The 14081-nt window shown below is 37.4% G+C and overlaps 1 protein-coding gene across 1 annotated transcript in view; it reads right to left on the reverse strand.

Annotated features, from left to right (window-relative positions):
* Positions 1-3049: 3049 nt before the first annotated feature.
* CEP78 (centrosomal protein 78) overlaps positions 3050-14081 on the reverse strand; it is a 38582-nt gene continuing 27550 nt past the window's right edge. The window contains 7 exon segments of the mRNA XM_043979815.1: positions 3050-3495; positions 3498-3640; positions 3643-3818; positions 3820-3893; positions 7700-7868; positions 8372-8538; positions 9872-9949. Coding sequence (XP_043835750.1) covers positions 3337-3495; positions 3498-3640; positions 3643-3818; positions 3820-3893; positions 7700-7868; positions 8372-8538; positions 9872-9949 — 966 coding nt within the window. The 3' untranslated portion in view covers positions 3050-3336.

The following is a 14081-nucleotide window of genomic DNA, read 5'->3' on the forward strand; positions in this document are numbered from 1 at the left end:
GTATATTTCAGAAAGTGAGTTAATTTACTTTATTCTAAATATGAGAAAAGTCCAATTAGCTGGAAAGCAACACTCTTGAAATCTGATGATGTTAATCTTTTCTGAAGTAAAAGTTATTTAGTGAACTAATAGCTACTATATAACATTAATGAAATATATCATGGGATATCTGGTAATATTGTCTTACTGTGTACATGATAATTAAGTAGACTACCAAGAAAAAAAATTGCAATTTATGAACCAGTATCTGTTACAAAGATGTAGAGAAATTTAAAAGAACTTGACAAGAACCTCCAAATTAACTCAACAAATACTTAATCTCAACAGACTGAACAAGCATACTTTCACAATGTTCTAAAATAGTTCAGACCTTCAGAACCACACAACTTACTTATAGCTGTTTCAAACAAAATGTTTCCAATGTTAGCATCCTAAGAGCCTATGGGGACAAAGATATAACACTGCTGGATGATCCTTTGAGTTTGAATATCAAGTAAGAAATGAAGCAGGGGAGAAATACATTCACCTAAGGTGTTCACCCAGTGTCATAAATAATGTTGTACATTGTATAATCTTGGAGGGTTGCTGCAGACAATCAATCATCTACAGTCAAAATGGAGGAATGAGAAGAGCCTGGTTGGATTACATTTGGGAAACTGAGCACGCTTTCAATGGTTCAGTCTTCCACTCTGTTTCTTATCTCTACCATATTTTCTCTCAGAACACTCTTTTACTCTTGCATAACTTTAATTATACTCTCCATGAAGAAAATTTCCAAATTTTAATTCAACTCTGATTTCTCATGTTACCTTCTATCACACATCCTCAATTGCCTACTTGTCATTTTCTTTTATTGGTACCATACTGACTTCCAAAGACACATCTGAAGTAGCTTACAAAAATTTCACTTCATATAAAAAATAAAATATAGATTAAACAAAAAAAGTTAAAGAATAAGAAATAGATTTAACAAATACCTAGAATGAAACCATTGAAATGACTGCTTACTTTAGAATTCCATGATGGCTATGAAGAAACAAATTGGAATACAGATGACTCAAACTATTTCCTTAAGGCAAAATTATTTAAAATGGATAATCAATTTCCCCCTCTACCTACTCCTCCAAACTAATTTCCTCTCTTTACCAATCTACTAGTAAATAAGGCTTAAGATATCAGAGGAAACATCTTGAGGCTTTCTAAATATGAATTTTTTTTTAATTACTGAAGGCCTAATATGTATAAATAAAACCTTATAGGTATTGTGGAGCAAGGGTGTCAAACTCAGAAAAAGATGCCTAACTAGCCAAATACTGACTTGGAAAATCACAAATTAACATTATCTATGTTGTACTATACTTTTATTTATTCTGTTTAATATTTCCCAATTATATTTTAATCTAGTTCAGCAGTAAGTTTGATACCTTTGCTATGGAAATTACAATGAAGTAGAACACAGTACCTATCTACAAAGACTACCACCACTCTATTAATTTCCTAAATGCTATCTCTGGTCTCAATTTTTCTTTTTCCTCTGATCCTTTCTACACATTGTTTCAAAAATAATCTTCCCAAAATACAATTTTTAATGTCATTCTTCTGTTTAAAATCTTCAGTGATACCTGATTACCTACAAGATAAAGCCCTTTGCACTCTGTTCCCAACCTAAATTCACACTACATGAAGCCAAACTGGGACCATCACTATTCTGCTCTCTTTTCATTTGAGAATTCTTCTGGTTGCAGGGAATAATGGAAAAAAAAAAAAAGACCTAGAATTAAAAAAAAAAACCAAACCAGATATGACTAGGAAAACAGAACAAGTCACTTAACCTCCTGGTATTCTAAACAACAAAGACAATATGTTTCAGAGAAGGTGCCAGCTATAGAGGAAGTTATCTCATCTGAGAGTTCCCTATAACAAGTTACAGGCTCAGACCTTACCCCTCTCCCTATTTAATAGATCTGGCTAATAACATTCTTGACAAAGAATAAATTCATAGGAATAGGTCCTCTACAATCTGTTCTGACACTTGAATGCAAATATCAGTTTAGCATTTTCCAAGAATAAGAAAAAAGTATTGAATTCAACATACTAGTCTGGTGGTCTAATTCCATAAAGCAGGACTTTCAATATACTTGAAGCTTATTAATACTTTCAGTTGCTTTACAAACAGAACTGGGGTGAGAGTGGAATGCAGCCCAGTGCAAAGGTTGTCAGTATAGACTGTGCCCAACCAAGCCAGTAGCATGCCTTAAGGGCAACTGATTCAATGCCAACTGCTTCCGGAGATCTCAGCTCACAGACTTTAAGTGGATAAGACAACCAGTCAGAAGGAAATTATAGGGCACCCTTTGCTAGCACTGGGAGCAGGACTCTGCTGCATTGCCCATAAGGGAATGGAATTATTGTCTTGTTGTGTCGTTTTAGCCATGTCCAAGTCTTGGTGACCCCATTTGGGGTTTTCTTGACAACAATACTAAAGTCCTTCTCTAGATCATTTTATAGATGAGGAAATTGAAGCATATAGGGTTAAGTGACTTCCCTGGGGTTACACAGCTAGTAAGTATTGGAGGCCAGATCTGAACTAGGGTCTTTCTGACTCAAGGCCCAGCACTCTATCCACTGCACCACAAAAATATTTACAGCAGCACTTTTTTTTGGTGTCAAAGCATTGGAAATTAAGGGGATGCCAATCAAATGTTGAAAGAGTTGTGATATATGATTGTGATGAAATACCATTGTTCTATAAGAAATGATGAACCGGATGCTTTCAGAAAAACTTGGACTTACATTAACTGATGCAAAGGGAAGTGAGAAGAACCAGGAGAACATCGTAGACATTGAGAGCAATACTGTATGATCATCAACTGAATAACTTAGCTATTCTCAGGAATACGATGATCCAAGACACTCCCAAAGGACTCATGATTAAAAATGCTATCCACTTCCCAAAAGAACTGATGGAGTCTGGATGCAGATCAAAGCATACTTTTTTTAACTTTATTTTTTTGGGGGTGGGGGTGGGGTGGGAAGGAGGTCTGTGGAGAAAATTTGGAACTCCAAATTTTTAAAAACAACTGTTAAAATTTTTACATATAAGTGGAAAAAATATATTAAAAAAAAAGATTTGTGAAGCTGAAGAAATCAAAGATCCTTCAGGGATTTGAGCATCTGTAACAAACCCAGTTCAAAAGTTATAATATGAGGATATATGCACCAAACATTTCATCATCATAAAGTACAGTCAAGTTTATCAAATGGTTTCCAGGTCCATGCTTTCAAGTTTATTGAAATTTTTAAGGCAAGACATAATTTCAAATATCAAGACCTGAGTCATGTGCTTGATACAGAATGGATACTTTCTGGGATTTCAAGATCAGATACTACTGTTTCACTCTTAGAACGTTCTGATGTTTTGTGTTTACTTTTATCTGTCTTGGATGTTACAGTCACGTCTCCTGTCTCTTTCCTAGAAAGACTGTATCTTTTTGAAAGCCAAATGTTTTAGTTTTTTCATGAGCCAAAGCGGTATGGTCCCTATGCCCTTTGCTCTTCTGGCTTATCTGGCTCTCAGAGAAGGAACGAGAACAACTTTCAGACTGTTTCTTTGAAGAGTGTCTTGAGGTATGTTCACTCTTCTGCCACTTTTCTCTGAAGAACATCTGCTATTTCTGGAAGACTCCTCTTCTTTTCGTTGATCTTGACCTTCAACAATCACATTTGCTAAAAGCGATAATGATGGTGTGGGGACAAGTTCTTTAAGAGGAATCTGCTGATGATCAGTGCCCTTGCTTCCCTGAACTTCTTTGGAAGAAAAGGCCCTCCTGAGTAGAAACTGGAAACTGGAAGGTGTCAAGAGGCAAAGAAGTTCTAACATCACCACTAACTTTCTGAAATTGAAAAGTATAATTCAAATTAGTCAAAAACCACTTAACTGAGAGCACAATATGAAATTTCTATAGCTACTATGACTTTATAAACATGAAGGACATTTAAAATTCAATTGTTGATTACCCACAAAAGTTTGGGGGGCTATTTTTCCTGTGGTCATTCTTGCTCTTGAGAAGCTTCAATACTCAGCTAGGTCTAAGGCCCTTTCCTACTGACTACCATAGTCTCAAGAATGTAGAGAAACAGATGAAAACTTACAACAAATCATCAGGTTCCAAACTCATAAATAAGGTGTAATTCAAAAAGGGGCCTACATGGGGCAACTAGTGGCATAGTGGATAAAGCACCAGTCCTGGATTCAGGAAGACCTGAGTTCAAATCCAACCACAGACACTTGATACTTACTAGCTGTGTGACCCTGGGCAAGTCATTAACTCTCACTGCTCTGCAAAAAAAAAAAAAAAAAAAAAAAAAAAAAAAAGGGCCTACAACAGGGAGGGAAGAGAAGGCAGGAGGCCAGGGAAAGGAAGTCTGTGTGGATAACTTCCATGTAGATGGCTATTTTTATATATTGAAAACACCTAAGTCAGTGAGTACTTACTTTAAAAAACTGCCTTAGTCCTCTTACTAATCTGTATAACTAAAAGCTGGCTCAATTTTTTCCCCCTAGAAATACATAACTACACATACATTTACTGATATAACTCTTAAAAAAAACCCATCACCTTTTTGACCTATGATCATTCATTCATGGTTTGTAGTACTGTGTAGTATTTTGTACTTTGTAGTACTTTGTAGTACTGTAGTACATTTGTAGTACTGTGCTTTTTATTCTGATTTCTAATTTTATTTTGCCTTCCTGCAAAAGTTTATGACATTGTATGGCATATTGTCAAAAGGCTCTCTTAAAGGGGGCAGCTAAGTGGCACATTGGATAAAGCACCAGATGGATAAAATCTGACCTCAAACACTTGACACTTACTAGCTGTGTGACCCTGGGTAAGTCACTTAACCCTTATTGCCCCACCAAAACAACAACAACAACAACAAAGGCTCTCTTAAAATCTCACTTTTCTTATTTTGTTAAATCTATAAGGTGCCTATTTACTAATCAGTGATCTGGAAAGAATCTTAAAGAGGTCAAGTGGTCTAGTTCTTAGTTCAAAGCATGTGAAAGTCCTCAGTTTTTCCTAGATAAAGTCCACGTATATTCCATCTTCAAAAACTTCTGTAGACACAGAATCCATTGCTAACCTAATCCAAATAACCTTATAAAGCTTATTTAACTTTGTTTTAGATCAAACTAAAGGATTACTATTTTAGCTCTTTTCAGTTTTTTCTCTCTATAAAAAACTAAATTATTTAGCATTTTCCTCATAATAAAACTCTTCTTAAACCAGTGGTACAGTAGTAAGGTGGACCTGGATTCTAGTTCAGGTTATACTTGCTGATAGGTAACTTTGGAGGGACAGCTGAGTGGCACAATGAATACAGTGCTGGGCCTGGAGTCAGAAGGATTTAGCTCCCTAAGTCCAAATCTCCACCTACTAGCTGTGTTACCCTGGATAAGTCACTTAACCCTGTTTGCCCAGTTTCCTCATCTTTAAAATTAGCTGGAGAAGGAAATGGCAAACCATTCCAGTATCTTTGCCAAAAAAAACCCAAAAGGGGTCACCAAGAGTAGAAAATGACTGAAATAAACTGAACAACATGTAACTGGGCAAATCATAATTTTTCTTGGGTTTCTATTTCAGAAAAGATGACTCCTCCCAGTTTGAACCAAAGATGACTCCTTTCAGTTTGAACCTCATTTTACCCATCTATAAAATGAGAAACATTATTATATTGTGAGAAAGAAGCAAAACAATATATAAAAGTACCTTGTAAGTACTAAGCATTATATTAAATTTCATGTTTTCTAGGTCTAAGATTCTAGGCATGCCAACATGTATGTCAACCTCTACTCCCCATATCTAGTGAGTTGCTAAATCTTTCTACCTTTCTCATTTCTAACGATTCTCTCAATAATGCCCTTCTCTTTCTTTGCCCTATTTCCTCTTCTTTTTTTGGCAGGGCAATGGGGGTTAAGTGACTTGCCCAGGGTCACACAGCTAGTAAGTGTCAAGTGTCTGAGGCCGAATTTGAACTCAGGTCCTCCTGAATCCAGGGCCGGTGCTTTATCCACTGCACCACCTAGCCACGCTCGTCTTTCCTCTTCTAAGCCTGCCATCACCCCGGTCCACACCCTTGTTACCTCACACCTGGACTACTGAAATAGTTTGCTGGCTGGTCTCCCTGCCTCAAGAATCTTTTCCACCCTGTTCATCCTCCACATGGGTTATCAAAATGATCTTACTAAATTGTAAATCTGCCAATGTCCCCTATTTAATCAACTCCAGTGACTCCCTATTGCCTCCAGGATCAAATATAAAATCCTTTGTTTGGCTTTTAAAACCCTTCATAACCTACTCCTTTCTCACCATTCTAGTCATCTCACATTTAACATCTCCCTTCTCCTACTCTACTCCTCCCGTGAGGCTCAGTGACCCTGGCTTCCTTATTTACTATTCCTTGTATAAGGCTCCATCTCTTTACTCTACACATTTTCAGTGGCTGTCCCCTGCTCCTGGACTTCTCCCCCTTGTCATTTCCACCTTCTTCCTGGCTTCACTGACTTCATTCAAGTCTCAGCTAAACTCCAATCTTATGTAAGAAATCTTTCCCAGTCCTCTTTATATTAATATTAGTGCCTTCCCCGGGAAAGAGTACATTTATTCTGTATTTTATTTCTACATAGTTGCTTGTAGGGCAGCTAGGTGGCGACAAGGATAGAGCACTAGCCTTGGATTCAGGAGGACCCGAGTTCAAATCCGACCCCAGACACTTGACACTTAATAGCTGTGTGACCCTGGGCAAGTCACTTAACCCTCACTGCCCTGCAAAAACAAAAACAAAACAAAACATAGTTGCTTGTATGTTGTCTCTTTTATTAGACTGTAAACTCCTTGAAAACAGGTACTGTTTTTCACCTTTCTTTGCATCCCCAGAGCTCAGTACAATGTTTAGCACATAGTAGGTACCTCAAAATGTTTGTTGATCTCACTTCTTGACTAGACATACTAGTCAATACTAATATATTAATTTACAGTCTGATTATGTAAATTATAATAATTATTATATTACTATTGTTGTTTAGTCATTTTCAGGTTTTTTTTTGGCAAGAATGGTTTGCCATTTCCTTCTCCTGCTCATTTTATGGATGAGAAAATTGAGGCAAACATGGGTAAATGACTTGCCCATGGTCATATAACTAGTAAGTATCTGAGGTCAGATGTGAACTCAGGAAGATGAGTCTTCCTGACTCCAGGCCCAGCACTCTACCCATTATACCACCTAGATTCCCAATTATAGTCTAATACATATTAAATAAAAATAATATGAAGAAATGTGGATGATAATGTAATTTTTTTTTGGCTGGGCAATGAGGGTTAAGTGACTTGCCCAGGGTCACACAGCTAGGAAGTGTCAAGTGTCTGAGTCTGGATTTGAACTCAGGTCCTCCTGAATCCAGCGCTGTGCTTTATCCACTGCGCCACCTAGCTGCTCCGATAATGTAATTTTAACAATAGTTCATTGCTTATAATATACTAAAGGCAGCATTTGCAAGGTTAAATGACGAACCTACTTCTCAGTAATATCCTAAATGATAAAATCAAGAGATTCTTTATTATGACACCAAAATGAAACAGAGAGAAAGGGCATAGTTTGAAGATGGCATGCCTGCTCCTAGTACACCTTCACTTACTTGGATGCTCTGCATTTGTCCTGGGGTATTCTGATTAGGTTCTGGCTTTTCTTCAAGTCCCTTCTTTTCTTCTATAAGTATAGCATTAATTGTAGAGTTCATCTGGGGATGATCTAGGAAATGAAAATCTGACTGTTTTATACCAGCTACTGTGGCAAGTTGCCCAAGTCTAGAAGAGAAATTGGGGGAGGAGAAAAATCAATGGTTATTATAAATGCATATATGTCTCGGATCAGAGCAAAGAAATGGACTAAAATGGACTCATATTTGGCCTCAAAGTGGGATCCTTTTTCTATCTAATTCACCATATCTTCTTTGTATTCTCTTGGGTTGTTGTCCAAATTTTGAGAATAATCTCCTAATAAACTATTTTTTTAAAAGCTATCACTTTTATTTGCTATACCTTGGTCTCACACCTGTCAGTTATTGCTTTCATTTTTGCATGAATGAGCTTTTTACCTAACCCTTTAGAAATATAATTTCACCACTGTGTATTCATTTCTTAGTGTAATTCAATATGATTTTCAAGTTGATGAAGCTTTACACATACCAGCAGAGAAAACAGTTAATTATAATTGCAAGTAGTTGAATACTGAATCTTCTTTAGGAGGCAAGTGATGAAAATTTCAAAAGCTAAAGCTAAGCCAAGGGAAAACAGAGCATGTAACCTACCCAGCATCTTTAAGGAGATCCAAAAAAGCATGGAACTTTTGAAAAGAAGTCTCGATACTCCCCAAAACACCATCATCTTCCAAAATCATGGTCGCCAGTGACTGTGCATGAAGAGCCTCAGACAGAGAGAAATTTATATTTCGCAACTGGGAATTTTCAAGTTCCAGCTAAGAAATAATAGAATTGTCATTCATTGTAAACAAAAAAACAAAGTTTAAATTAAAAAAAAAAAAAGGAATAGGAAACTTGTAGTTACATTCCATTAGCCCGCACTGTTAAAACAGATACCATTCCCCATAATCTTGGGGTAATAGAATACTCAGATTCATTTTTTTATTAAATCTTTCTTTTTAACACGGACAACATCTCTCTCTCAAAGTGGTATAGGAGCTCCCAGCAAAATCACTTCTACCAACAAATACCAGAAACTGCTTTGTAATTTATGTTGCTTTAGGGAGCTGTCTGAGCATTCAGAGGTCTAGTGACTTGCCTATGGTCAGGAAGTCAGTATATGTCAGAACTGGGACTTTGAACCCACATTTTCCTAACTCTGAAGCCAACTTTCCATCCATTATCCCATGATGCCTTTTCTAAGTGATTATTTAGAAAACTATATATTATATAACCAAAAAAAAAATCACAATGATAAGTTCAATTCATACCAGGTTTCCAGAAAATGCTTACTTTGTTAGAAAAATGGCTAAAACATTCTGTCAATTAGGAAATGAAATTAAAAGTCTGATTTTTGGAAAATATACAGTTCAAACTAAAGGGAAAACAAATACTGTGTTCATTTGTGTTTCTTAAATCTCCTTATAGGTAACAGTAGAATTCATTCCTTAAGTTCAATGGCAACTTTTTGGCCCTGTGTTCAAGGTCCTCCATCAGCCAGCCAATCCTCCCACTGATACACACCACTCCTGCCTCCCCTGTGTTCTCTCACCACACTGCTGTGTTCATTCTTTCATCTATGCTTCTACCTTGCCTCTGTCAGGACTTTATAAACTGCATTTGCTAAACGAATGCCCTTCAATGGCTTCCCACAAAGCTAGGATGCACATTCACAAAGCCTTTCCAAACCTTGAGGCACCCGAGTCATTCTATTGTTTTGTGTTTCCTTTGGCACATAAATATCTCTTCTTTATTATTTTATACTTGCTTTAATACTCTTAAGTGGTCCCACATCTATGCAAATAACAAACACCCCAAGGTTGCTTATGTCTTAAATTTCTTTTGCACCCTCTATGTTTCTCCACATACTACTGTACACCAAATTGTTACATAATATGTAAACAAAGCCAAATAAAGTACAGAAATAATTAAACTTTTTATCCTTATGTTCTAGACTAATTAATGGAATATATACATGAAATCAACATTAATGTTAATAGTGAACAACCAATTTGCAAATGCACTTTCTAACTTAAATTTCATTCCAAAGCCTAAATATCTTAGCTCAAACATGAATCACAAAAAAACACAAGTTAATTTTCATTTTACCTCAGTTACTCGTTTGTCAGCCTTAACTCTCATAATCCTTTCTGCTTTTAATTGCTCTATGCACTCTTCCAATTTCTCCTGTGGAAACAGCAAAATTATACTTTAGTAAGACCTTAAAAAAGGGCAAAGGTCTTAGTCTCAGACTCTCTGCAGACCTCAACTTCTTCATCCAAAAAAATGAGAGGTTTTGATAGAGTGTCATTAAGGCTTCAATCAACTCTAAAAACTGAGTTTTTAGATACCCTACAGGTACAGGTCATGTAGTCCAATCTGCTAATTTTAGAGATAGACAAACTCGTGTTCAGAGAAATTAAGTTTTTTAAGTCTAAGCAGTGGCAAATCTGGGACCACTATCATAACGAAATCATTTCCAAGAATACTAAAATAGGGTAAATTCTCATTTGTGCCTTTTCTGTTTGAAAAGTGAGAAATTCAAGATTTTTTTTAGAAAGTACCATCCATCCTATGGAGGACTGAATTATACTCAGTATAGTGTACTAAGATAGCAGAAGGACACATCTGGAAAAATCTCAACAAGAATGAGGTGGCTGGTGGCAGAGTGTTGGGCTTAGTGTTAGGAAGACCAGGAAGATCTGGCCACAGATACTTACTAGCTGTGTGACCCTGAGCAAGTCACTTAGCCTCTCTTTGCCATAGTTTCTCAACTGTAAAATGGGGATAATAGCATCAACCTCCCAAGGCTGTTGTAGGATTAAATGAGATAATAATTATAACTAACACAGTCCTCCTACAAATTAGGCGTTTAAAAAGTACTTATTTCCTGACTCCCTTTCCCTGCTAAAATAAAAAGATTTTTCAGGTAAAACTCAAAATTAAGAAAAAATATAAGTTAGTTCTACTTTGCCTATGTATCATCTTCGTTCATTAGACAAATATCTGAGACTTCAATGGCAGTGGAATCTAATGGTTGACTTGAGTCAATCAATAAACATTTAGTAAGTGTCTACTATATTCCAGGCATTGTGCTAAGCACTGGGGATACAAAAAGGAAGCAAAAGACAGGACTGCCCTCAAGGAGCTTTTGATATAATGGGAGAGGAAACATGTAAACAAATATATACAAAGCAAGCTATTTACAGGATAAATAAGATTTATTTAATAGAAGATCTTCAAATTAAGATGGGTTGGGGACAGTTTCCTATAGAAGGTATGATTTTAATTGGGCCTTAAAAGAAGTCAGGGAGGTCAGTTGTTGGAGCAGAGCAGGAAGAATATTACACAACTGGTGGGCAGTCAGAGATAATGCCTATAGTCAAGAGATGGACAGTTTTGGAACAGCCAAGAGATATCACTGGATGGTAGAATACATGTCAGGGAGTAAGGTGTAAGAAGACTGGAAAGGTAGGAAGGGGCTCAGTTATAAAGGCCATTGGAGTTTACTGAGTGGGGGGCAGAAATGGATCTACATTTTAGGAAAATAACTTTATTGGCTGAGCAGAGACTTGAAGCAGGCAGACCCACTAGCAGACTACTGCAATAATCCAAATGTGAGGTGAGAAGAGCCTGCACAAAGCAGTGTCAATGTCAGAGGAGAGGGGGAAGCATATTTGAGAGATGCTGCAAAGGTGAAATCAATAGGCCTGGATATACAGGGTGTGGGAGGGTGAGAGATAGTGAGGAGTCCAGAATAATTCTTTTGTTGTAAGACTGAGGGATTAGGAGAATGGTGTTGCCCTCTACAGTAATAGGGAAGGTAGGAGGTAGGGGAGGGTTTAGCGGGAAAGATAATCAGTTGTTTAGAGATATTAAGATGTCTGCTGGACATACAGTTCAAGAGGTTTGAAAGGCAATTGGAGATATGAGATTGGGGCAGGATAGGTAGATTTGAGAATCATTGGCAGAGAGATGGTAATTCAATCCATGGGAGTTTATGAGAGCACCAAGTGAAGTAGTAAAAAGAGAGGAAAAAAAGGTCCAGGACAGAATTCTGAGGGACTCCTATGGTTTACTGGACATGTGCTGGCAGAGGATCTAGCAAAGAAGACAGGGAAGGAATGGTCTGATAGATAAGAGAAAAACCAGGCAAAAGTATGTGCTGAAGGGGCAGCTAGGTGGCGCAGTGGATAGAGCACCGGCCCTGGAGTCAGAAGGACCTGAGTTCAAATCCAGTCTCAGACACTTAATACTTACTAGCTGTGTGACCCTGGGCAAGTCACTTAACCCCAATTGCCTCACTTAAAAAAAAAAGAAAGTATGTGCTGAAAACCTAGAGAAAAGGGAATATGAAGGAGGAGAGAATGATCAACAGTGTCAAAGGCTGCAGAGAGGTCGAGGAGAGGACCAAGAAAAGGTCACTGGATCTAGCAACCAAAAGATCACTGGTAACTTTGGAGAGAACAGTTTCAGTGTAATAATAAAGTCAGATACCAGATAGTAAGGGGTGAAGAGAAGAGAAAGAGGCATATACTGTAGACAGCTTTTTTGAATTTAGCTCCAAAAGGCAGAATATAGTCATATAAGTTAGCAGGAATGAATGGAACAAATGAGGATTGTTGTTTGTTTTTTTCCCAAAATAGGGGAGACATGGGCAGGTTTGTAGACAACAGGAAATGAGCCAGTAGGGTGAGAGAATGAAAATAAGTCAAAGAGTGAAGATGACAGAGAGGGCAGTCTGTACGAGGAGAACGGGTGAAATGGGATCACTTGAACAGGTAGGTGTTTTTACTCTTAGGCGGCCATTTCATCATGTGAAACAGGGGTGAAGGAGGAGAGAGTGGCAGAAGGTATCTGAATGACAGATGAGGACAAGGGGAGAAGAGGGAGTTCTTGATTGTTGTTTGTATTATTGCAAATCATTCAGGAATGATGAAGTGGTGCTGTTTTGGTGGAAGAAATTCAGTTATACTTTTCAATAATTTTCAAAATTCTTTTGATTCTTTTAAAATTTCTTATTCAGCTATTTTAAGTATTCAAGATGCTGGTCATTTATTTTTAATTTCCCTGATGGGGTATGTATGAGTCTTCCTAGCAACTGATCCTCCCTACCCTCACTCCACCATCAAACCCTCAATTCCATCTAGTCTCTTTGGGCTTGGGAATAAAATATAACTTTCTGGAAATGCACAAAGTAAGACTAGTCCTTCAAATGCATTTCACTGTATAAAAGGAGTTTGGTTAAACCAAGGTGATAGGGGAAGAAGAACAACACAAGCCTCAAGATTTAGAGTTAAAAGATCCCAGTTCAAAGTCCACCTCTGAATTGAGGTCCTCCTGTATCCAGGACCAGTGCTTTATCCACTGTGGCACCTAGCTGCCCTGCCCCAATCAGCTTTTAAAGAAGGGAACTAGAATCTAAGGGAGTGCCTTGGATGGCCTCTCTCATAACTGGGGAATGGCTGATCAAATTGTGTCACATGAATGCAATGCAATTTTTTTGTGTGCTGTAAGAAATAATGAAAGATAAAATTTCAGAGAATCCTGGATGGTATCAACTGAAAATGAAATTAACAGAGAACTAAGAGGATAATTTATACAAAGACAACAATGTAAAAGTTTAAGAACATTGGTAAACAAAAATATTATTTTAAAGGCCCTATTATGAGGTAAGTCACTCATCTCTTGGCAGAGATGTTCTTCCTCTCAACATTAACATTGTTAACATACTATATTGTACTGTCAAAAATCTTAAGGACACAGTGTATCCTAACTCTCCCACCATTTCCTCTATGGTCTTCTCATCCACCTTTCCATGCTGGGCCTCCCTCCTGAGTCCCATACGACTATCATACTTCAGGAAAAGGGCCAGTCTTGTCTCACTTGTAGTTTCCTTTCAAGCCACTTCTTATACTGCCTCATAATATGTTCCTTTCCTCCCTGTCCCACTCTACCCTCATGATCAAAAAAAATCTGCCATGGTTCATGGATGAAGTTTACAAATCTCTTTCCTGATTTGTAGATTCCCAGAACTTAGAACAAAGCTTGGCCTAGAGTTAAGTGCTAAATAAATGCCATTTCATTCATTTATCTTTGTAGAGCTGGGCCTTATTCATTTCAGAGACAGGGAAAAATGCTACCAAAGTTATGCTAGGTGAGAACAGTCTGTCTGTTGGCAAAAGAACCTTCATCTCTTTATCCCTGCCCCAATCACTCTCCTTTAGATTTCTAACATCACACTCCAGGAACCTCATCATCCTGAAAGATCAATTCCTCCGGAAACTCATAACTCCTCAGAAGACCTAGCCCTCTGACT

This window comes from Dromiciops gliroides, chromosome 1, assembly GCF_019393635.1.
Source record: "Dromiciops gliroides isolate mDroGli1 chromosome 1, mDroGli1.pri, whole genome shotgun sequence".
NCBI classification, from domain to species: Eukaryota; Metazoa; Chordata; class Mammalia; order Microbiotheria; family Microbiotheriidae; genus Dromiciops; species Dromiciops gliroides.